This window comes from Oryzias latipes, chromosome 16, assembly GCF_053564925.1.
Source record: "Oryzias latipes strain Hd-rR chromosome 16, Olatipes_Hd-rR_3.1".
Taxonomy (NCBI): Eukaryota; Metazoa; Chordata; class Actinopteri; order Beloniformes; family Adrianichthyidae; genus Oryzias; species Oryzias latipes.
In genome coordinates, this window is record NC_136252.1 from 22,062,154 (window position 1) to 22,088,285 (window position 26,132).

At 41.2% G+C, this 26,132-nt stretch overlaps 1 protein-coding gene across 1 annotated transcript in view; it reads left to right on the forward strand.

Annotated features, from left to right (window-relative positions):
• Positions 1 to 455: 455 nt before the first annotated feature.
• adamtsl4 (ADAMTS-like 4) overlaps positions 456 to 26,132 on the forward strand; it is a 39,088-nt gene continuing 13,411 nt past the window's right edge. Inside the window, exons 1-5 of the mRNA XM_011485327.4 lie at positions 456 to 743; positions 2,006 to 2,069; positions 5,325 to 5,887; positions 7,437 to 8,097; positions 20,615 to 20,717. Coding sequence (XP_011483629.1) covers positions 721 to 743; positions 2,006 to 2,069; positions 5,325 to 5,887; positions 7,437 to 8,097; positions 20,615 to 20,717 — 1,414 coding nt within the window. The 5' untranslated portion in view covers positions 456 to 720. The remainder of the gene's footprint in view (positions 744 to 2,005; positions 2,070 to 5,324; positions 5,888 to 7,436; positions 8,098 to 20,614; positions 20,718 to 26,132) is intronic.

Below are 26,132 nucleotides of genomic sequence, written 5' to 3' on the forward strand. Positions count from 1 at the left end.
GTCTCCTGGGTGCACTTATCCCAAACACCAAATTGCTGAAGCATGTTTGGTTTCTGGTGTTTCAATGGGATTAAACAGTGCACAGAATGCATGTTTTTCTCATGTAAAAATATCTGCTTGTTTTTCAAGAATGGGGGGGGGGGGGGACTATGAATCATATTCAAACTGTAAACCACATCATTTGAGCTTGTCAGAGTGTCAGACTCATGAGATAGTCCCTTCCCAACTTTCTTGAAGAAGGCTCAGGATCGTCTGCGCTCATTATTATTCAGTGTGGGAGAAAACGCACAAGGAAACGTTATTTTTTCTTTCTCGATTGTGCAACTAAAACGAGGCTCTGAGGATTATTATTGCTTAGTCAGGACCAACAGTTTGTGAGTATGACAGAGAGAGAGGGTAGGAAGGCGTGAGGGAGAGGAGGGGGAGTGTATAATTTGTGCATGTGAGAGTGAGAAGGAGCCCGAGCGAGAGTTGTATAATCTGTCCATTTTGTGTCTCCCCTCTCCCTGCGTCTCTTTGTGCCCCCACCTGGTTTTCATGCGTCACGGGAGTTTATAATAAGGAAGGACCTGTGAAAAGTTGTGGACTGAACGGAACACACGGAACTCCTCCCGGTGACAGAGCAGGAGCAGTCCTCGCATGTCTTTCAGGCTGGAACGAAGCTCAGATTTGGACCCAAAGCATCACTGAGAGTGTCAGTGTGCAGGAGAATTTTGGAGCATGCAGCTCGGTTCACTGATCAGGTAAAAGTCGGTCCCGTCCAGCTGCTGACTGATTCTTGTCGCCGCATGTGGATTTGCATCTTTCCTTGAGTGTTTGTGCTGACTGTCTCTACGGTGGTTTTGTTGGTGCGGGAAACTTTTACGCGCGAGGCTCACTTGTTGCGCGCCGCTCGCTGCGTTAAATGGTTGGAATTTACCCAGAGGCGCGCATTTTTGAGTAAAAACTGTGTGTTTCCACTCAAATTGGACTTTTCTGAAAGTATTTGTCAGTTAAAGGTTTCTCTCACCCTCTCCCTGTCCTCTCAGTGAGTTTACTCTGCAGTAGCGGCCGTGGAAACGTGGAACCGCGTAGGGGGTCGTTATTTCGGCCTGAGCAGCTCTGTTGTGTCGGGCTGTCCGGGACTTTTCTCTGTGTTTTTCGGGGGTAATTGTGTATTGCAGCGTGGGGAAGCTTCCAGAGACCGCGGCGGTGCACCACATTGGGTAAAACGAACCAATTACACTGCCTACATGTGGCTTGCGGACTGGAGATTGCGGTGATGGTTTGGTTCTCTTGGTGAGCGCTGCAAACTTTATCCCAGCGAGCCCGGCTGTACTTGCACGGTCAGAGCAATTTCTTGGCAGACTGCAGGACGTTATTCCACTTGTTTCCACTGCACTTGTCTCAGAATGTTTGTGTATGGGTGAGATTTTTCTAAATAGATCCGACATTCGCACACAAACAAGTGAGCTTTTGACACTTCTACAGAAAAAGAAAAAACTTAATTTTCTCTTAGAGTTATCCCAATTCCTGACCTCCCTGCAGGAAAACCGTCCTACCCCAGATTGTTTTCGATGTTGGCTCATTAAGCCTGTGTGTGGTTATTGCATATTAGTGTTAAAACCACATCCTCCGGGTGTGTGCAGAGGGAAAACACGCAAGTGCTTGTAAGCACTTCCAAGAGTTTCCCAGATTGATTGAGACGTTTGAACCCCGAGGTCATCGTGAGATTTGTCATCACTTTTCCCGACAAACACCTTTCCATTCAGGTGAAACAGGTTATTTAGTGAATGGAACATTCCTATACCTCAGCTAAATAATGTAAATTGAAGGAAAATATTTGAGACAGATCACATAGGCTTAGAATAATGAGAGTCTTATGTGTGAACGTGAATGGCTTCTAGCTGCACTTTTAGGTCATGGAGTACTGATGTGCTTTAGAAAAAGAACCCCATTCAGCTGCTGTCATTTTTAATCCTGTGATTCTGCCACTTCTCTCCCCCTCTGTTCTGCATCCCTCCAGGCTCTGTGTGCTGTTGGCTTCTGTGGAGGTCACAACCTCCACAACCAAAGCTGCCAAGAGGAAGGTGAGTCATTAGATCATCCAGTTAGGTCAACACATGACTGAAAAGTCAGGTTGACACCCCCCCCTCTCCCTTTCTGTGTGTCCCAAAGCATGAGACCAGAACAGAGAAAGTTAGAAATAACCTTTTTCTTATCGTTATCCTCTCCTGGAGACCAAATACTGTCATGCTTTGATGAGCTATTTAACCCGGTGACAGTAAATGTTACTGATTGCTCAAACAGGGATTAAGGCAAAATCATGCAAAGGGGCGTGCACTGCTGGAGGGTGTGTTATTTAAGTCGAAGCAACAGATAAAGTGATTTTAAGGCTTATCTGGCACCAAAATGTCGCGCACACACCAGCAGAAACTCTTTTACCTTAAAATATGCTGTCATGAGACAATCACCAGGTTCTGTTTTGGTTGAGTGGCAGAGACAAGACTTTGCCAAATGATGTAATGCTACGTAAAAGTCTAGTTGACCTTTTTTTAATCGCTGTAATCATTCATTGCTGGATCTCATTGTAGAGACGCTTAAATCCTTTTAAAGGCAAGAGGGTTTGAGAAGCCTTTTTTGCTCAGGAAAACAAAATATAAATTATACCATCATAGTTAAAATAATTAAAATTTAATCTAAAGCCATATTATTTAATCCATCACTCAAAAACAGTAGTGAAAGCTTCTTTTCCAATGAAAAGTTATGTGTCTGCTCATGTTAAAAGTCACCTTTTTTTTTAATAAATTGTGATGCGTGTGTTTATGGCAAAGTTCAAAGGACCTCCAGATTTATGAATACAATAAGTATCTTGTAAAAAGTTTTAGGAGCAGACCAAAATAGCACCTCAGTGGTGCTGCAGAAGTTAAAGTGGTGGCTGCAGAGGTTAGCAGTGGTTGCTGCAGGGTCACTGCTCACAGCTCATTAATGCTCCCAGTTATGTGGCAGCTGCAGGTTAGATGCCACCTGAGACATGGACTTGGACTTAAAAACTCGAACTTCAGTATCGCCTGCAGAAACTTGAGGCAGAAACAGATAAGCAAGTGGACAAAGTTTATCTGTTTTTTTTCCTCTTTTTTTTTTTAGCTCCAGGACATCAATGTCAGAAAAAATAAATGAAAACTGTCTTTACACAGCGTTTGCACACCACTGGCTGTTATTGTGTCCCCACAAGTTGTTTAAAGTAGTTTAACAACAATTTGTGACAATAGAATATTATTTTAGAAGTTTTCGGACTATAGACTTGTCTTGGATTTGTATCCAAATGCTTCAAACTTGATTTAAAGGGCCTATAGCATGCTATTCTTAAGCTTTTTTGAGTAATCTACATTCATATATATGATAATAGATTACCTTTGGCACACTGAATAGCAAATTTTCTAATCAAATATTAATTCCTTTCCTGAGTTCTTTTCCAGCCCATAACTAGGACAACTTGATATCTGAGGCACCGGCTTTCGCTCATTTGGGTGTCGCACATTTCATGACGTCAACCTAGAGCTGGCCTCGGCAGCGTGTCTGCGTCTCGCCCACGAAAATAAACAACATCCAAACTTTTGCAAAGATGGATGTTCATATTGCACATATAAAATGAAGGGGCTTTTGCTGATCACCGCTAAGAAGGTGTGTGTTATCCTGTGGGCGGAGCTGGCAGTGCAGACTCTTCCTGGAAGGGGCGGTTCCTCACTGATCTACATCACAATGTGAGAACCCGCTTGTTTACATGGGTTGGGAGGGGTACAGGTTTTTAGAGGAATACTAAGAAATGCATGAACAGATAAAAAATAGTGCTTTGGGATTGTTTTTTTTTTGTGAGGAATTAACATTATAATACTCTTAAAAGCTAAAAAAAGTTGATTTAGCATAATTTAGGCCCTTTAAACTTGCAAAAAGAGATTTAAGAACACCTCTTGGTGGGATTCAATACATCGAAAACCTTTTTTTGTACCCACAAACCTGTGCAAACTCCCTTCCACTGGAACCTTTCTCTTTCATTTTCTCGGACTAATGGGAGCCCGTGAGGCAGGACTTAACAAGTGTGCATGAAAATACAAGTTTGCATCTCAACACCTGTCCTCCTTTACCCATCCACCAACTGTTTGTTTCATATTCTTATCTGTGTCTGCCCATGTCCACACCCCTGAAGCACGCATGCTTTTGCAGAGAGTGCAGGGGAAGTTGAGCGCAGATTTTGGTGCCTTCTCAATGGAAACTTTTGTTCAGCTCGCATGTTTGCCACACTGCCAACCAGGCCAGTGCCTCGGTTATGAAATGAGAGGAAAAACATTTATCTACAACCTCACAGGAGTGAATCAAAGCCTTAACTGATTTTGTTGTGGACATATCCCACCAACTCCAGTCAGTTTGTTCAGCTGCTCTTGTGGCGTTGGCAGGTGACACAGTGTCTTTGAGCCAAAGCGCAGTATGAAGAATTCAGGATTTATATTTTTGCCTCAGAGGAAGGAAAGTCACGAGACGGCAGAGAAAGAAATCCCAGCAGAGAGTTAGGATTTTGCGATGGAAAAGGTTTCACTTCTATAACTTACAGCAGCTTTTAGTCAGTCAGTATAGTACAATTTATGGGACACATCAGGAAAAAGTACTAGAAGAGATTAAAATGATATCATCCAGGTATAATCAGCTGCTTTTTTGATATTGTTTTTAGATTTTAAGAACGTAAGAGGAAAAAAAAACGACAGATCTCTGAATAAAAGAGATTGTGGCCTCAGGGAGAGTAAATTATATGTTAAATGTGGCTGTTTGGCCTTAAATTACGGTAAGGAAATCCAGACAACAAATGTTTATTTAGTTCTTCTTAGCACCATTGATCCTCGTCTGCTTAAGAAGTTCGTCTTTGAACAAAAATGAATTCCAGACAGTTTTTGAAGAAAATAATTAAAGCCCTGAACTTCATCACCCCTTTACTTTTTATTCTACAATCCTGAGATGTGCAGCATCTGTACATTTCAGATCTCAGCTTCATGTGTGGCAGAGCTTTCAGAATTCTCTTCCTTGTGATATCTGTTACTGTAGTTCTTTCCTTTTTCAATCCAAACTTAAAACTCTATAATTTAAATCTGCAGTTTCTCTGATATCCTCCTAGTTCTATTTTTGTACCACATTTTTCCCCCTATTAAATTACATTTTTAGTGTTTTACCAACTCTATATCTCCCCTGTGTGTATTGAAAATTGTATTTAAAAATATATATAACGTTTAATGTTCTCAAACAAATTATTGCATGCTCAGATGGTTTTTTTTGTCTCTGTGTGTTTGTGTTTTCAGGCGGCCTCTCGTAGGTCCAGACAGGTTTTTGAGGTGGAGCCTGTGGAGGGCGTGTGGTCCCTCTGGGGGGAGTGGTCAGAATGTTCTCAAACTTGCGGCGTAGGTGTCTCACTGAGAAGCAGGCTGTGTCTGGCCCCTCCACCTCCTCAGACCCGCCCCTTCTCCCCACTCAATTGGGCAGGATATCTCCCTGGGGGCAACGGACGCCCTGCGACCTCACCTGTGAGCCCATACTACCAGTCTCGTCACCCTGGGCAACATCCATCGTATAACTCTCCATCAGTCTCCACCAATAACAACCCAGGATTGCCCTTGTATCTGAACTCACCTGCTGCTGCTCCAGGGCAACCTGCCCGCTCGCTTCCTTTTTATCATCCAGATTTTCCCTCAACCAATCAAGATGCAGTTTCTTCTTACCGCTCCCCCTACCACGTGCCTTCACAAGGCTACAACCAGCCACCAAGAGTCTTCAGGAGGCCACAAAACCCAGGAGCAGAGAGAGCCGGAGCAGGTGGGAGCAGACGCTCAGTCTCGACCAATCGAGAGGTTTCAACTTCAAGGAGGTGAGTGACCCTGAAGGAATTCAATGTACATCAACCCAACCTAAATCACTAAGAGCAGAAAGAAAGGAAACACCTTAAAGCATCATTCTGAAGGTTTGCTTTGCCTCTGACCATAACCATCAACATAGATGAGTGGTTTCTTTAACCATCCTCATGTCAGAGATGAACAGCCCTGTAGCAAACAAAACCTAAAATTTGTTTTGGTCCACAGATTTCATTTGACATAAGAGGAAACCTCGGGTTAGTTTTTTTTAAATGTTTTTGAATAGATGTGGATTTTTCCCTGTTGATGTCTCTTCTTTTGTGGGGCTTTTTGAAGGATCCTTTTTATATTAAAATTCATGAGGTTTTTGCTGCAGGGGAGCACAGACAAAGCTAAAAAGGGATTTCAATCTAATGTTTCACTTTTTTATGAACTCATCCTAACATAAATGTTTAGTTTGTTTTTGAACTAGTGATCAATTATAGTTCATCAAAGTTCTGTGTTTTCATTTTTGATGTCTGAGAATAAAAGCTTGTGTGTTTGGTCCTGTCAGCACCCTGAGTTCTCCTTTTTAAGGAGACATTCTTTCACACAAAAGGAAGTGATTCTTGCATGGGTGGCATTAGCAACAGAGCTTTGTTTGGGTTAAACAGTAGCTGTCACATTCTTAAAAGACAAAGAGAAGATATGTATCTCATCAGAGAAAGCACAACGAGAAGCCAGAGAGAAGGAAATAGAGTTTCAATGTACCCCACATTGTTGAGGATTATTAAAGACCCACTCCGATGGAAACGGTACGGGTTTTTGTGGAATTTTTCTCATGACAGAGATTTTATATAAAGAGAAAATTAATCTTAAATTGTGTTTTTTAAATTTAAATCATTGTGAATCAGAAGCAGACACAAAAATGACGTTGAAAAAGCTCTTAAGTGTGACATAAAAGTTACAACTGCAGGCCACAACCGTCCTGCGCCACTTCATTCTGATGCATCCGCTTGCAGACAAATAGATCCATGTATGTCTTTTTTTTCCCTCTCGAACTGGCATGTGGCTCCAAACTGTACTGTTGCAAAGCACCAATATTACTCACGATTTTTGTTGCACCGTTAATGTTATCTTGGGTTTTGTGTGGGGTGTGGGGCTGTAAGCTAGTAGGAGAGCTTGTAAACAGATTGATGTTGGGAAATGGGGACAGGCTTACTCAGCCCCAACAGTCCCGCCAACAAATCAGACATACATTTCTGATAAACTCCTGCTGCTGTGCAGAAACTATGTTATATAAAACAACAGCTTTTTTTTTTTAATTAAGGCTAGAAACTGCATTATCACAATTTAAAGACCGCTTAGAAAATAGATCAAAGTGGGAATTTAAGGCACCATTAGCTTAATGACAGTGTTTACTATGATAATCATCTGTGTTTTACAGTATTATTTATGGACCACTTTGCCCGATCATCATGGATTTTTGCTGCCATGTAGTTTTTGTCACTTGTTTTTCTGTTGCTGCACATCTTTCTTTTCTAATACTCCATGGTTTTCATTTGTTATTTCTCCTCTGACACGCAGGCCTTCCAGTATCCGTCCAGGTCAGTTTGGATATGGCAAAGTTCCTTTCTCTCTGTCCCTGCATCGGACCAATAGGCAGGCTCGCCACACGGTTAATGGCACTGATGAGACCCTGGGACTCAACATGGAGAACATTGTGGCAGAGGAAGAGCAGATGGGTGGAGATGAAAAACTCATAAATACGGGGAGGGCTGAGGAGGAAAAGGGAGAGCTGGAGATCAGTGAAGCCCTTGGCACTAAGGAGGAACCTGAAACAACCACCGACAGGCCCCGCCCACACGTGGATCCAAGATCACACACACACACTGCTTCGGGGAGAAACAGAGTTGCATCCCGTGTCCCCGTCTCCCGCTCCCAGTCCCCCTTCAGTCACCGCCCTCATTTTGACTGGAGCTCAGTCACCGCTCCTCCACCGCCTGTGCACTCTTTCTCCCGCTCTCGTTCCTCACCTTTTGCTTCACCTCTCCACCGCCCAAGCCAAGAGCACAGAGATAGGGAGCTACACCAAGGCTTCAACCCCCGGGCCCCGCCTGATGGCAATGTCTACCCTTTCCAGCACTCGCATGCGTCGCACCTGGGGGTCGAATCAAGCAGACACGGCGCTTCTCAGGTGTACAAATGCTCAGGGCCTGAGAGGGAGTACCGCAGATGCTTCTCTCAGGTAAGACTGCATCCAAATCTTCTCCTAAGAGCATTAAAATGAGACATTCCATTGAATTTATTGCTTAAAAGCCTCTTTTAGTAATCAAAACCTCTGTCTGCGTTCAACCCTGCTGACTCAGCTGCTTGATTTATGTTTGAGCTGAGTTTCAGGTAGCCTTCAAGCAGGTGAAAACAGTGGAGCTGAAGTTCATTTGACTGCTGTCACTCTCCAGCTCCAACACTAGCTGGTTGTCTCTGAGCATTCGCTCGGAAACCGCCTGCTACCCTGAAGCACACATGTACGCCGGGTCACATCAAGACCACACACCTCTGTTATGAGCTCCTGCACATACCTTACTTGTGAATATTTGTGCATATGTTTCAGGGTTACTTTGGGCCAGACCGCGCACGCGTGACTTTGCAGATGTCTCTGTATGTTCATTTGATACAGTGAGCCTGACTGGGGCCTGGAGTGGTGATTGGGGTTGTGACACTCTCCATTACTCTCCATGGAGCCCACTGAGAGCTTTATCAGGAGCTAAGTGGGTTCTGCCAAGAGTAGCAGCCAGGCACATGAAGGCTGCTCTGATGACACAGATCCTCAACACTTCAGAGTGAAGGGGAAGAAAAGTGCATCTGCTTCCTCTGAGGCAGGCAAACATGCAATATTAAAAAGAGATTATTACCCTAAATTACAAACATAAATTCTGTTGATAATTAGCCTTGGATAGATAACCTTTACTTTCCTCTCCACTGAGTCACAAGCTAAAAATGAATTAAATAAATTGAATTAAAATTTTTTCAGAAAAAGTAAACTTTTCCATAAAAAGGTTTTATGTCCTTATCTATCCTCACGGTTTAGGGAACTTGAACTTGAACAACTTAAATGAACAGAATCCTCTTTTTTCATCTTTTTGGAACTTTATAGCCTTTAAAGTGAAGTGACACATATGACTTAGTTTGAAGTTGGATTTGACTGTATTTTGTTTTTCACTTCTTACTCCTTTGTGCTGATTTCCAAGTTTCAAATTCCACTCAGATTTGAAAAGGATTTCTTCTGGATTACTTCAAACTAGCACCAACTTAAATTTCTAAGTGGGAAAATATGATAAAAATGTACAAACTGTGTTTGAATTTATAGATGGAGCTGGAAGGAGGGAACTTCTTTTTATTTTTGATTTTTTTTATCTTACTTTGCTGCTACCTGTGGTTTTATAGTTAATTATCTTGATAACAACATGGATGTTTGTGTGTTCTACATATTTCTTCCAACTTCCATCCATCACAATCTTTCAACCTCTGAAATCTGAGAATTGTTGATATTTCAGAATAGTGGGGACACAAAGAGCCAAACTCAAACTTTGTTTTTTTTCCTGCAAATCTTTGCACCACCTTGTTCCAACCACAGACTTCTGCAGGAGATTTGATGTCTATCACTATTACGCTGGCCTGCTATCATATGCATTCCTTTCTGATTAGACATCCTCTAATTTAAAGTTTTGACAAGATTTAATCTGATTACATCCTTGCACAGCTGCACTTATCATACCTAGCATGTTTATGTTGAAACGGCCATCATTTCTCTAAGAAGTAAGGTCGTTCAGTATGCATGAAGTCCCCGAATAGAAAGAGAATTTAAGTATGGAAGACAAAAATACTCAAAGTGACATGTGAGCAGGTTATTTTTTCCACTCACTGCAGGTCTATCTGGAGTGGGAGCGTAAGGGGAGCTGATAAGACTGGGTTTTAAAATCTCCCCTCACCTCCGTTTCCACACGGCTACATCTTGCTCCCATGAAGTAGACACTCAGTCGCAGTCAGGCTGACACTTTTGGGCCCTCGACTCTTCCCTCTAGATAATGTGGCGGCACCCCTTGTTGTTTTTCCTTCTCCTCTTCTTTCCTGCGTCTGACACCGCTCCCTCATGTCAAAGCCGATTTGGCAGGACACAAGCCCCGTGTGTGCCAGCAGGGCTAATAGCAGTCCTGTGATGACTGATGCTGACTCACTGGGTTACATATTTACTAACTGTGAGCCTCTGTTTTAGCTTGTTTGTGTCTGCAGCGGAGTCCTGGTTTCTTCCAAATGGGTTTCAAGTGAATGCAGGACTTCGCCCAGGCTTGCATGCGCTCAATATTCGTGCAAGCAATTAAGGGAGTGAGGGAGACTGAGTGTGACACATCCTATTATCTATTAGGTGTGTTTGTCATACCACTGCGTGCTTGAGGCCCATCACAAGTGTGATTGGCTGTGTATTTTTTACTGTTGCATTAGAGCAATGGGGAACCAGTAGAGGGACAGAGGAAATGGGGGCTAAGGTGAATGTGGGCATGCATGTGTTGGAAATGTGTGTAAATAAGCTCACGGTGGTTGAGGAAGTTACGCAGTGGAGCTGCAGTGAAAGAGAGCACTGTTTTTAGAAAATCTGCACACACAAGTGGGGGGTGGTGGGGGTGTTGAAAAGGCAAGGGGAGAGATCAAGTCATGAGGGACATAGTGATGGAGGCTGATTAAAATCAGATCTAAGAGGGAGGAGTTATTCATCTTTGTGCCCTAAAATCCTTAAAACTGTGATTTAAAAATCAAACATACCGGTAAGTTTAGAATAGAATCAAATCCATTTTTACCCCAGAAAAAGCAGTTTAGTGGAGTTTCGACTTCAATGTGTGCATAAAACTTAGGGGTTAAGCTTCAAAACCATGAAAAGCATAAACGCGGTTAAAGAAGTGCTGACATCAAAACAAGCATTTTTTGTTAAATTCCACATGTAGATGAATTTATCTGAGATAACCCTTTTAAAACGTCAGCTGGGTGCGACTGAAACGCCATGGTTCAGCGCCTTTGCATGCATCAAATCCTTAATGGTTTCTTCAGCCGCAGATTTAGATCTGCAGATAAAACAAGCGTTTGAAGTCATTTTTGTATCCATTCTTGAAATTTACTGACGGTTTGGTGATCTGAAGTGGATCTGGTCAGCGGGTCTAATCTGGATTTTTACAAATGCATTAGTTAGCATCTATTTTAGCTGCTTCTAACTCTAAAAACTGTAGTTTCTGTGATTTTCTCCTTACTTGATAACTTTACTTAAATCCAATTTCTGTAATAATAAACAGCTTTTATCTTTCTTTGGTAAAAAGAAATAATAAAACCTGCATGAGAAGGTTTCTAAAAAGCCTGTACGATTAGTAAATTTTCACTCCGATCCTCTTTTTATCTGTTTTCAAAGCGTTCCCAGTGGTCATTTTATGCTATATGAAGCCACAAAAAAACACCTGTGTCATTTTCTAGAACAAAGTTTTTGCATAGCTGCAGTAGTTCATCAGAAACCCTCTTCTGAGTTGTTGGCGGAACAATCTATTACAAACTTCATTTTTTCTCTGCTCCTCTTTTACGATTTGAATAAAGAAACCTAGAAATGTAAAATTAAGCTTAATTTTTTCTTTAAATGTCATCATCATTAGAAAAATACCTCAAGAACATGTTAAAAACAGCAAAAACACAATTTTCATCAGAGGGTTCATTAAAGTTTATGTTTTTTTTCAATTTTTTTGATTGATAAAGTATCTCTTTGCCCGTTCTAAGAGGCAACTCCACTTTGTCCGATGGTAAACGTGTCAACACTGTTTGACATCTCTTAATTAACTTAATAATAATCCAATTTAACAGAAACACAAAAAAATTTGCAGCCCACATATCAGACAGTAAAATGGTGCCTGCAGGACATTTTAATGTTTTTGTGTTGATCATTTTTGTGATTCTTGCCCCTGAGAATCAGGTAGCAAAAGAGAGTAGGCCTGCAGCTTCATCAGAGGAGATGTGAAGGAGAAGTCAGGCTCCTGAAGGAAAAACAAAAGACGGCTTGTGTTGCAGAAAGGTTTGTGGAAAAGTGTGTGTTTGTGCGAGAGCGAGCACATGAGGTCTGTGACAACGGGAGAAGTTATTCTCTCAGAGCGAGATGTGCAGGAAAGGTGGAATTTGAGAGGAATATGTCCGGCGCGCACAAAGAAGAACAGACGTTTTCTTTCTAAAAACTTTCAGACTGTGTTTCTTTGGATGTTGAGGCTCTCATTTCAACCCCACCCCCCTACCCTCCCATCTTCAGAATAAACATGTGCCCCCAAATTGCTAACAGGGACAGAAAGTCATGGAAGGTGGATTTAAGGTGGCCTCTTAAGGCAGATAGCATTAGAAATGGGGGAATGGAGGTGGAAATCATCTTTTTCTACTGCTTTGGGTTTTCTTTCTTAATTTGGGTACCTGAAGCACACTTAATGTTGTTTCAACAACGTTTTTTTTTAAATACAGCTATTCATTTTGCTGCAGTTTTTATTTTATTTCTCTACAAACATGTGAATCCATCCAACCATGAGGCTGCTGCAGCCTATCCCCAGTTACTGTTGGGTGAAGGCAAGGTACACCCTGAACAGGTCGCCAGTCTGTTGTAAGGTCACACACTTTCATAATGCACACCTAGGCACAATTTAGTGACCCCAATTAAGCTACAAAGCATGTTTCTGGAGTGTGGGTGTGCCTGGAGAAAACCCACACATGCGTGGGATTTGAACCAGGGTCGGCTGTGACCCGAGGGTGCAAACCACTGCTCCACCACACAGCTCTCTATGTAAAGCTAGAAGAAGTTAAAAATGGTTTGAGGCTGTCTTCTTATATTCTCCATCAGTGGAGATCTGCAAGAATGAACTGTCCTCTTCTTGGAGTTCTGGGCTCAGAGGGGGGCTACACGTTCTGACGAACCTTTTCTTTCTCTGGACGGTTCATGTAAACCAGAGGCTTTCGTTTTCGTCATCTTGGCTTGAGCTGAACTCATTGTGACACAGCATGGTGGAAAGTGAGATTTTAATGAGGGGGAAAGTGATGGAGCTCAGCTTTAAAGGGAAAAGAACTTCTAATCAGTTCATAACATTGTATACTAAGATGGAGTTAAATAGTGTTTTACCTTATTGAGAGAAAATTTAGACGTTAAAACAGAACTGGATCAGGAGAAGCTAATAAAACAGAACAGAAAAGGTTGGATTTTATAATGAAGGCATCTTTCTGTTGGTTTAGGTACCACTCATGGATCCAAATGTCACTTTCAAGTTTCACAAATAATTTCATTTTTATTTAGGCAAAGTAATTAACTTCTTTAAGATTGGAATGATAGTATTTTTGGATTCATAATCCACTTTAGCTGAATTTTCCTAGAGATGACAGCAGGCTTGTCAGCAGTGATGAGTTTAGGATTCTGTTTTTCCAAAAAATGATTCATTTTCTCTATGTTTTCCCTGCTTTAAGTCCTCTCCGAACAGACGAGGAAAACAAAAAGGTACCTGGATTTATTTGTCTGTAAGAGGATCGGTTCGCATGAAGCATAACAGGAAGCTTGTGGCCCACCGATTGTAGCATCTACGCCAAAGCCATAAACTTTTTCCAACAGCATTTTTTCATCTGCTCCTGATTCACGATCGAAATTAAGTAATACTCTTCTTTATAAATGTCCTTAATCATGAGAAAAATGCAACTAACATGTTATAAACACCATTTTAATTTGGAGTGGGTCTTTAAAAAGACTTTTTTGTCATGTTTTGTAGGAGCACATCTTACACTCTGTGGCTTTGCTTAACGGATACAACACATGGCCCTATTGAAGTGTTAGTGATCTTGTGACATTCTTCACCAACTTGTGGCTGCAATACAATTTTTCCCACCAACTTCAAAAACAATACTTAAAATATTATAATTTAAAAAAAACCTCAAAATGTTCATTTCTGTTGAGAAAAACAGTGAAGAAACCAATTTAAGAAAGTAAAAGAATGTTCGTCTTTTAAGTACGGTATTGTTTTTTTGTTGATCTTTAGTAAAACTCTGTGTTCCACTTCCTAACGTGTTCCTGCCTCTTAATTTGTGGTAGTTGAGATATCTGCAAGCAAACTGAGAGGAAAACTGCTGCCTCTGTTTATATCGGATCGGCACACTTTAAAGAATTTCATGCTAATTTGTTCCTGTGCCACAGCAGGATCCTCTGTGGAAGTGAGTTATTCAGCCTGGAGTTTGTTTGTTCTATTGACAGAACATGCCATGTCCCAGCTGGACATTAAGTTGATAGCTGTAAACTCAGATGATCTGATCCAATGACAGTCTGTCATTACACTGATGGTGGTACACAGCAAGTATATTATTAGGACTATAAGTTTAGAGCCATGTTCCTCAGCTCCAAACACTGTTAAACTCACTGTTGGGTTCATCTGGTGTTGTGCAGGTCCAGATGTGTTAGGCTGCGGGAGGCGCACACACTTCCATACACCAGATCCACGTGGACTCATTCAAACTCAGCCGTTCTTTCTTTGTTGAAGTTTTCTTAACAAGCAGAGGTACCTGTTTTCCTACAAAAAACAGCTACTGCTCCTTCAGCCTGCTCACAAGGGCTCCCGCCTGCTTCGACGTTCCCCTGTAATTTCCTTTCGGCCTGTTTTCTGTCACTCCTCAATGCTCTTTTGTTGAATGTCAGCAGTTTTCAACCTCATCTCACGCATAACACCATTTGTTTGTAGACTAAATGGGGCAAATATTTTTATATTAGTATTTTTCTGAAAATAAAATCAATTTAGATGTATTTGGGAGAGGCTCAGAAATGCTTCAAGTACATGACTAACTCTGGCATCTAAAGTGAAAAGAGGAGACACATGAGAATTGCTTAAATACAGAACAGCTTCAGCGCCTCCATTACCAATCTGCAAGAGGACATGAGAAAACTTGCTTCCACATAAACAAAAGCAGGACTGTAAACTGCTGTGTAAATAACACGCTCATAAAAAACACTCAGTAAAACGGATTAACCTTCTCCAGAAATTCTTGAATGCAGCTGTAATGCAAGAGGAACAACTAATTTCCTCTTTATTGGGTACAGTTTTTCAACAACTTGCTGATGCATTTTTATCACCAGCCAAAGGCAGCATCATAACCTACTGTAGTTTCAACTGAGGGACAGAGCCAGAAAAGGAAAGGTTATTTAAACGTAGCATGAGTGAAAATGACTGACATGAGTACTTTAAACACTGCAGAACTTCAGGGATGTTTGTACAGCAAACCTGGACAGGTGACCAGTTTGTCATAGGGCTAAACAACCATTCACAACTATATTAACTAATAAGTTGTAAATTACCGATACGAAGCCCATTGAGACGACTGTTGTTGTGAATTTGGGCTATACAAATAAAATTGAATTGAATTGAATTAAACCTATGAAGCCCATTTCTGGACTAAGGAAAGTGCCCAGACAGAATGCATGCATTTCCAGTGAGAACATACAGACTACACATAATATGGTTTGAACCAGGGTCTTCTCACTGTGAGGCAGGAGTGTTAACCACTACACTGCTGAAAAAGCATTACATTAGAGATGTTTTTCATAATGCATCTGGCCTCCTGAAGTTTGAATTAACACTACATCCTACTTTACCAAGGCACATCTGAAGTCAATAAAAGAAACTGATCCCTTACTATCTGATTGGAGATTTATAACCATAGTTTTGGGTGTAGGGATGTCTTTTAATGCTGGAGCTATACAATAAATGACTTAAACGCGAGACTCATGCTTGCCACATAGCCAGTGTTTAACTTATCTTACTGATAACTAGGGACACAATGTTGCTTTGTGATTTAATCTCCACAAATGCAAGAAGTGTCCCTCTGAATTAGTCTGGTTCTGTCCTTTGGATGTTCTTAGCCCTATTAGTTTAAGGCTACTATTCACTGTGATGCACAGATGTCTCATTCGATCCCCAGCCATTATTCTAAATGTTTTTCTTTTTCCATCGTCAACTAAATCCAAACTAAATGGCCTGATGTAAAACAGATGGACATTGGAGAAGCACCGATGGTCATATTTATCTTCCTAAAATAATTTTCCAAGAGGCTGAACAGCTTTATGCTGGAGAGCGCCGTTCTATTCTCCTTAAACTTCTTAGCACTCACTTTCAATGAATTAGAAGCAGCTTAGCACCAGATGTGCCGCAAAATCAGAAACATAGATAAACATTTAAGCCAACAACATGTGACTCACATAAACTGTACAAACTATCTACGTGGCTCAGATTTTTACAGTTTTATGTCATGTTGAGAGTCATGGTGGGCTGGAGTTTATTGCAGCTGTCGCAGGAAAAGAGCTAGGTTCCACCTGGACAGGTTACCATTCTTTCATTTTTTTTTTTTTGTGAAACCTACATTGCAGGACAACAGCTAGTTAGTGCATCAGACAAAATACTAAAATCTTGAATTAGTCACTGTTTGCCAAACTTTTCCTAACATGGCTTTTAGATCCAGGTTTCAAATACTGCACTCAGATGAAGGAAGCAGTTTTTCTTCTGCTGGGTGACTTGAAAGGTATTGAACCAGTAAGTGTCAATGCACCCAGCTCGAGCCCCTTCAACAGATGTATTCGGGTTTTTGGAATCTACAATCAAAAAATATTCAGACTGAAGAAGGCCTATCTTATTATTAAAGACTCTTTTTTTATGGGATGAGATGAAAAGCTGCTAAAAGTTCATTTTTTATCATTTATTGAGCTTGTGTTTTTGTAAATTTAGCCTACACTTATTTAGTAAGAAATCATTCCCCCATCGTTTTCTTTAGAGAGCCCCTAACCTTCAACTGGTGGCAACAAAAGCAGCAAGGTGGTTTCCTGCAACTTACAGGCTCATGGCTTCCAGCTCAGCATTGGCCACAGAATGTTAATCACTGAAACTACACGAGCATGTCATGGATTTGAGTCAAGCACACAGTGATTAGTCCTGCTGCTTGTTGAGTTATGGCTGCTGGGGCCAACGGTCACTTGTTTTGTCTGGAAGTGCTGCAGTAATCCTAGAGGAATGACCTCTTTAAAGGAACTGAGGTGATACGGTCAAATGTGCAGGCATGGGCTCGCATGGTGAATGAGTTTGCAGTGAACAGAATGGCCAGTCATGCCAGCTTTTCCCTGGGCAAACACATTAGCAATAAACGGTTCCTGCATTTCCCTGAAAATGTTTTCCTCTCTGCTTCTTTTTTAAAAAGCTTCAAAGCAGATTTTAAGCAAAATGGATGTTTCTGATAAGGATCAACAACTTTTTCGTAGAAGTTTTTTTCCCATGAGCTGCGACAAAGACGTCAGAGATCTAGTTTTGACAGTGTTCACTCACACCCCATTCTTGAATATGTAAACGGAATTATTTCTTAGATAAATTACTAAGAAACATTTGTGGAAAAATCCAATTAAAGTTGAGGTCAAATTCATGAAGAAACATTGTAATTTCCTCCCAAAGTTGTAAGTAAAACTGCATTTTCAATTTTATAAAACCTATTTTTATGTCCAACTTACCTACATCTATTGCAAAAACCACCAAATTGAATCTGAAAATGAGACTTTGTGCTCGCCAGACATTATTATTGTTGTTTTGTTTGACTCAGTGAGTGTGTTTTCCCTCCATTTTTCCTGTTCTCTGTTCATGTTATGGAGACCCCTCACCTTAGACGCACAGTATGCAAGTACTTACAAAAACACCTTAATTCTCTTCCAGAACCATGAAACACTGGTGAGCATGTCTTTTCTCGTCTCTTTTTACTCTTCACCTCCCCTCCCTTACGTCTCGACTTAGTCCATTAGCCTCCCAATGTTTTAACATGCTTTAAAATCTCCAGGGAGGCAAATCCACTCACACTTTAGCGCTCCTGTGGGTCATACTCATGAATGCAAACATTTGACTGCTTCTTGCATTCTTTCCTTCCGCTCGCATCCATTCTGCGTCTCCTCAGCCTATCCTCACGCATCCACGTTTCTGCTTAAATTTGTTCTCTCGTTGTTGTTTATGTTCTTACAAGTGCACACGTACTAATGTCCGGAAACCAGGATCCAGTTTTAAAGGGAGGTCAACATGTTTATGTGCAGCAGAAAGATTTACAACTATTCCCAACCTTATTTCACACTGAAGTCAGGACAGATTTACACCATTCTGCGAAAATATTGTACGGATACATGCTGACCTTCAAGGACCTGCTGATACTACTGAATTTAGCCAAACACACTATTATATACAGGGCTTACGGACAGTAATGTTTCACCTACAGAGACAAAAAAGCATTGAAAGGACCTTCAGTTTCAAGCATGTGCAACATGAGCAAACTGTAACACACATTATTTACAAGCTGGTTTCGTGTTTTCATAGAACCAAAACAATCAATGAGATCCGTTTTAGTGCTTTTTATGTAATAGCCAGATCCATTTCAACATGCACTTACACACTGACAAGCCGTGAAGGTAAAGAATCCAGGGAGACCAGTGCCAGACAGTGCACAATCGGAGTTTTTTAATCCATGAGAGTCTTTTAGTTACACTCAGTCACAGAGGCTTGTTCACATGGGAACCGTCGCCCTGTGCTGGAGTGTGGGTATATGAGCTCAATGATTCGCTTGCTGTTGTCTCCCTACATGAATAGCTAAAAAATGTCCAGCTGTTTAGCAACAGCTGTGAGCAAAGAGCAGCTCAGTCTAAAAAAACGAGGAACAAAAAGACGGAGAAAAGACACGAAAATTGTAGAGCTGACAGGGGCTTTAGTTGCAAAGAAATCTGAGATCCTTGTGTGTGGTATGCCAGTGGGTCTGTCTGTGTGTTGGTGTATGCGTGTGTTTGTTGATGCTGCCAGCTGTGTACCAGAGGGCTTTAATCTCGCCAGGCAGAAGGTTTCTGGCTTCCCACGGTATACCTGATGAAGAATTTCTATGCAGTAAGAGAAACTTTTCCGAGCTTTAAACCTTTCAATAAAAAGGGGAGAAAATGACTAAATTAACAAAACAATTATCCATGTTTAAAATGTTAATATATAGATATACACACAAGGGATGTCAGTTGAAAACAAGGACTACTGACTCACAGTCAATGCAGTTCAAAACACTCTCTGGGAAAACAATTTTCTAAGGACCCATGGAAAACAAGGTGGGGGCAGTATGAGGGTTAGAGACATGTCTGGTCCAGTACCTCCTCTTGGCTACCTCCACACTGTTCCTGGTGGTTATAGGTTGGCATCAGAGGTAGGCAGTGGAGCCGGCATCAGTGTGTGAATGTATGTTTGCATGGGTGAATGGGACTGTGACTGTAGTCAAGTCAAGTCAAGTCAACTTTATTTATAAAGCACTTTTAAAACAGCAGAAGCTGACCAAAGTGCTTAACAATGCAGAATAAAAACAATACAACAAACAGCATAAAATCAATAAATTAAATAAAAATAAATAAAACCACCCAATAAAACCTGGTGTAAAGCTGTGTTTACGTACACCAGGAATGTGACGAATGTTCAAGAACAAGAATTTGTATGATTGGTCAAATTTTACCTGGTTGAATTGCAATTGAATTGACGCATGTTTTGTCCGTGGAGCCTGAACACGGTTGTAGACTTGTGAACGCAAGAGTTTTGAACGGGGAAGCCCAAAATGCGCATTTACATCAACTTTTTATAGGAAGTGGTTGCTATAACGTGCCTTGCTGAGGGAGGTGTGAACGTAGCTTCAAGCGCTTTGGGCCTTTAAACAAGGAGGAAAAGCGTTATATAAATTGTGGATTGTGTAAAAGCCTCCAGTAACATTATCCAATGTATGCCACTGAAAGACTTGTAAGCAAATTCTGTTAACAAACAACAAAAAGTGAAGCCTCTCAGAAATACAGTGAGGAACTGATATAGTTCAATAAAAAGGCTGTCAGCGTATCTCAAAAAATCTCTTTTTAACAAGAACATTTTATACTGTGCCTCTGTTTTATTTAACATAAGTAGTGCAAAATGCAGGAGCACTGTTTGGAACAGCCTCAGAGAGACCCATTTTCTAACTTCATGCTCCTAAAGATGGTCTGACAGTCTCTTGCATCATGAGGTGAGGTTATCTTACAGTTAAATCTGGGATCTATTTAATGTTTTTTATGTCTTTTTTTTCTTAAATGTGAACTAAAGAGATGATTTTCCTTTTTCACCTACGCATTGTGTTCAGCGCATGCTGAAAAGTTACAAAATCCACGAGCTACATTGAGTGTTGGAGGTGTGCCAGCCCGTAGTTTCGGCAGTCGTTTCAAAAGCCTGAAGCTCTTCCCTCAACGGCTCCATGAGGACTCTTCTTGGACGAGCAGCATTTGCTCCTACGTGAATGCGCACGCGCCCGTACACGTGCTCACACAGTCACTTGCATTCTTTGGTCATGCACTGAAAGTCAGTAAATTTATGTGAGCAGTTGCTTCCAAAAAATCTATCATTTCCATATGTTTCCAATTCACTGGCTTCTGCCTGGAGCAGCATTGAGACTCGGTGTGTGCTGGCTTGTGTGTACAGACATGGAGGGTTTTCTCTATACCTCAAGTTAATTCACCCGTCGTTATTAGCTGTTTTTTTTTCTCGCCTTCCTCTCGCTGCACCCCACCCTCCGTTCTCCTGGGACCTGGACTGAAACAGCTGCTGATATGACTTCAAAGTGCTGCACAGAGTTTAAGACTTTTCTCCTTGTGAATTACTGTTTTTGTCCTCCAGGTGTGCGGAGGAGGTGCGCTGGACTCCAGAGCAGAGCAGTGTGCGGCCTTTAACACCCAAGAGTTCATGGGTCGCTTCTACAATTGGGAGCCTTTCACTGAGGGTGAGTGAACACACTTGCACAGTAGTCCACAATTCTGCTGCAACATTCTTCAATGGTAACAGGTTTATGGGCAGTTTTAGATGGCGTAGCCAAGAAGCAGAGTTATTTCTGGAGTTAGTGTGTTGGCAGTCCTCCACTGCATGCCTACCCCTCTATGATTACCTGTCTGTCACTGGAGCAGACCTGCATTAAGGGTGCAGGCAGAAGGAGAATGGCTGCAACTCAGAATTTCTCTTTTTATTTTCTTGTGTCCAACATCTCTTCTCTTGCCAAGCTTCTCCTCCCAACTTTCAGCATACAGATTCCTCCTTAAAAGGGAGGAGGGGGTGATAGGTGATGAGATGCAAGTGTTTTGTTACATGTCCATCATAGGCAAAGCTTTCTCTGTCCACATGCGAGAGCTGGGCGTTACATGCGTTTGTTTAGTTTTTGTTTTTGATGTTTTTAAAAGGTTAGCTGCGGTTGTGCCTGTTTAACTATTCAGATATAAAGAGAGGAGAGCTGGAAAGAACTTGTGTATATTTGAGGAATTTGACTAGACAAGGAAAATCAGGGAAAATGGGAGGGGAGGAAAAGAGTCATGCACAGCTGTGAGATGATATCACACAGGGTTTATGTACAAGCCTGCTTACTCGAGATGAAAATCTAAGTAGATCACGTGGGAGAAAATAATTCACCGTGCCTGTTTGTTTATCCGTCTGCCTGATCATTTGGTATTACAGGATCATATGGATGAAGTTTCTCAGTACTGCAGCAACTCCAGAACACTGAGAATTTCTTCTATCCTAAACAAAACATGTTCACTACACTGGTTAAAGTATACACTCCACAAAGCTAATATCTGGAAGCCAAGAACGGCCTATCTTACTTTGTTTTTTTCCATTTTTTTCCTTAAGAACATCTACTATCAAGTTATTGCGAAAAAACTTCGGGAATAGCCTACCTTCCTTGCTTTGGATTGACCATTGACCATCATGTTAATGACATCTACATTACCACAAGAAAACGCCAACAACCTTCTTTGTAGTTTTAGTTTGCCCATTTTCTTTTGATAACACCATCTACTTTTTCATTATCATGACAAAACACAGCAAACGTCTTACATTGTTTTTTCACCCGTTTTCTTGTGATAACAACATCTGCTATCACGGTATCATGAGAAAATGCCAGAAATCTCCTACGTTGCTTTTTCCCCCTCTATTCTCATAGTCTACTATCTACCATCTAGTTATCCTGAGAAAACATTCTTGTCAAAACTAGATGTCGTTATCACAAATTTCGTTATGTTGTAATAAGGACAACAAATGGTAAATGGCGTATACTTATATAGCGCTTTTCTACCTACAAGGCCCAAAGAATTTTACAGTCACAGACCCAGTCACACATACATTCACACACCACTGGCACCAACCTACCACCAGGGGCAGGTTCAGTGTCTTGCCCAAGGACACTTCGACACATGGGTGTGCAAGGCGGGAATAGAACCTGCAATATTACGATCATGGGTCGACTGCCCTATCGCTGCACCACGGCCGCCCAAACAATGAAGAATAAACTTTTTTCTTTTTTCGAAAATCCTTAGGAAGACAAAGGAGTTTGTCAGTGAACTTATTGAACCAGAATAACTGATCAATTTATAGGTTAGTTGAGAACTAATTGTTGCCCAGGCGGACATTTTGCTGATGTTATCAGTTAAAAATAATGTCCAACGTCATCGTCATTTGAGAAAGTTGGCCCAGCTGCAGCTGCACAGGTGGCACAAAAAAAATGTAAAAAGCAAGGTTTTCTGGACGGCTTCCATAGGATTCAAAGAAGAAAAACAAAATTCAAGCAAAGGTGCACAGTAATTGTATTTTTACACTGAAAAAAAAAAAGATTTAAGAATCCAAGATATATTTGCTTTTGTTTTATCAGCTGTCTGCCTACTTTTTCATTGTTGTTTTTTTTTTAAAAACAACGTTTCACATAATATAGTCTGAAACCAACTTTAAGCTACCTGCTCAACAAGGAAACAGGCAATTATCTGTTAAACAAACAGCCTTCTTTGCCCTTTTTACCATCTCTGTGGCTTTACGTGCCATTGTCCACCCTAAAATTTAGACATTCTGGGTTCAGTTCCAATGTTGGGTGAAGCCAAAGATTTCCAAACACGGGAACTATTGTCTCCCAACTTAGAAATCAGTATTTTGCAGTTGCGGCTGCTGAACATCTGGAAAGAGTTAAATGTTGAAAACAAATGTCACGCTTTTAACTTGTACATCAAACTAACATATGTGTTGGATTTTTCTTCTCAAGAATTTTGCATGTATGTTTTCCCAGAGCTTGCATCTTTGATTTTTCTGCTGGATTCTGTTTTTTTGTCGAAGTTCCAACTGATAAAGTCTTGGAACTTCCACCAATTCTCATTAACACAAAGATTGAATATCAGTTATTTAATTTCTTGTTGCAAATAAAGACAATGGTTATGTTCAAATTCCCTCACTTTTCCCTAAAAGAATATATAGTATGGGACTATCTAATTCCTTGGATGTTTACTGGTTACAACTGAAGTCTGCAGAAGAGTATCTCTGAATGCACATCACGTCCAACCATGAGGCAGATGGGCTACAGCAGCAGAAGACCACACCGGGTGTCACTCCTGTCAGCTAAGAACAAGAAACTGAGGCTACAATTTATACAGGCTCACCAAAACTGGACAATAGCAGATGGAAAAAATGTTGTCTGGTGTGATGAGTCTCAATTTCTGCTCATACATTCAGATTGTAAGGTCAGAATTTGGCATTAGCATGAAAGCGTGGATCGGTCCTTCCTTATATCAACGGTTCAAGATGGTGGTGGCAGTGTCATGGTGTGGGGGATATTTTCTTGGCACACTTTGGGCCCCTTAGTACCAATTGAGCATGTTTCCAATGCTACAGCCTACCTGAGTATTGTTGCTGACCATGTCCATCCCTTTATGACTACAGTGTACCATCTTCTGATTGCTACTTCCAGCAGAATAAGGCACCATGTCATAAAGCTGGAATCATCTCAGACTGGTTTCTTGAACATAACAATGAGTTCACTAGACTCAAATGGGCTCCACGGTCACCAGATCTGAACCCAATAGATCACCTTTGGGATGTGGTGGAACGGGACATTGGCATCATGGAAGTGCAGCCGACAAATCTGCAGCAACTGAGTGATGATATCATGTCAATATGGACCAAACTGTATGAGGAATGTTTCCAGTACCTTGTTGAATCTAAACCACCAAGGATTAGGGCAGTTCTGAAGGCAAAAGGGGGTCCAACCAGTACTAGCAAGGTCTACTTAATAAAGGGTGAGTGTATATTGTTGTGGTTCTTTTTTTTATAAACTGAAGCTATAGCCTAATATTTCCGCAGGAATTAGGAGAGATTAGAAAACCCCAGGAATCTCCACTCCATCCAAATACAGGTTAGAGCTGTTCTGACTAAATGAAATTGGGATAATCAAGTGGTTGAGTTATCATGGAATGTGACAGAAAAAGTACAACAGGTCAGAAGATTTCAGTTTCCTGTTTGTCTTTGGATTTTTGTAACTTGAGGTGGAAAAAAGACAGACATCCAGCTGAATAATAGATTGGTCCGTCTCCAGAAAAATCAATAATAAAACACATATTTCTGTCACAGTTGGTGAAGTCTAAAATATAGTTGTGGACCTCCAGGAAGATTTCAGTGTTTTTGAAGCAGGAGTCAATGCTGGGGTATCAGCTGGAGTCAAACCGTCTGCATAAGGACACAGGATTTCCTTTCACCCACCACTGCCTCACGTTTGAACTTTCTTTTCAATGCTCTCTATCTGCTGTGTGTCCCTGGCCTCTGCTCTGATTCGGCCTCCTTAAAAGCTTCTTGAAGTGAAGAGGAGTGCGCTGGGAGGAGAGGGAAACAACCTCATAAAAACGCAGCTCAGGCTTTTCTATCGCGAGGACAAAAGAAGTCAGCCAAAGTCCCATTTGCTGGCGTCCCTTCATCGCTGCTGGAGATAATTCTTTTCCCCTCTGCTAAGTAAACGGTGTCACACTGTTTACCTCAGTCCACTCCCGCTGGCCCAACCCCCAAGCCTTCATACTCAGTTCCTCATCATCCCTTTGGTGGCTGCGGCGTTGGTTTCAACATCAGATTATCTTTTAGAGCTGAACTCATCTCTTTTAAGACTTTACAGAGCGGTGTAAATTTCTGTAATATTCCAGCTGGTTCTTCGACTCTGATTGATGCCCCAGAACATCAGTTTTTTAAGCACAGAACATGAATATTCTTTTTTTTAGGCCCCTTCTCATATCCTCTTCCTGTCCTGCTGCCTCTCTCTTTCTCTGTCCGCTGTCGAAGTTTGTTTAGATGGAGAGATAGTGGGGAAGTATATTTAGACGACATATATTCCACTGTCTGAACACTGAGCTCAGAGAGGGACAGAGGGCTGTTGGAAGCCAATGGGAGGCCAGTGATTGAGGCGAACGGAGAGACAGAGAGCTGGACAAATGTGTAAAGACTCAAGTCTTCATTTATTTATTTTCCCAAAAAATTTCTCTATCATGACTCCAACAGATTAGAGGCAATGACAGGGTCGAATACAGAGGTAGACAGGCACCACTCAACTGCCAAATTTAGCTCCCTGCGGCCTTTTTTGTCACTGTCTCCACTTTAATCTCTCAAAGATAACTGTGACAGACGGATGGAGAGAATATGTGGGGGAGGGAGAGAAGGTAGGAACACTCCCTGCCCTTTTTAATGTTTCACCTCCTCTTTACATTTTTAGTTTGTTGCTTCTGCAGCTATCTGGTGTTGGTGAGGGAGAAGTGTCAAATGAGCATTAAAGCAGCCATAAATTATGAAGCTTTTAAGGAACGCAACACAAATACATCTTTTTATACACAAAAAGGTGTAAATAGAGGGTAAATCTAAACGAGTCATTTAGATTTTTTCAAGTAAATTGAATGAGAAATATTTAAAGGCAATCTTTAGTCAACTATAAGTGAGTTGTGTTTAGTTAATGTATAAGAAATAGAAAATAAGAGACTGAAAACTAAGTTACTCTCCATCTTTTGGTCTCTTGAAAGCATTCCCAGTGGTCTATTATTTATGAAATACCATTTTTGGACCAAATCAAAAAGCCTGTGTTGTTTTCTAGTTTCTTCAGAGCCGCAGTAGTTCATTAGAAATTCACCTCTGAGTTGTGGGTGGGACCATTGATGTGGAACAACCCCGCCACCCCTTCCCCTCCCAGTTTCTGAGAGATCTCTGTTTACACGCTCTCCCACTAGCTTACAACCCCTCACACACTCATCCTTACATTACTAGTGCAACAAACTTGGCGAGCAATATCAGTTTTTAGCCAGATGCCAGCTCAGACGAGGAAAACAAAGACATACATGGACCTATTTGTCTACAAGTGGAT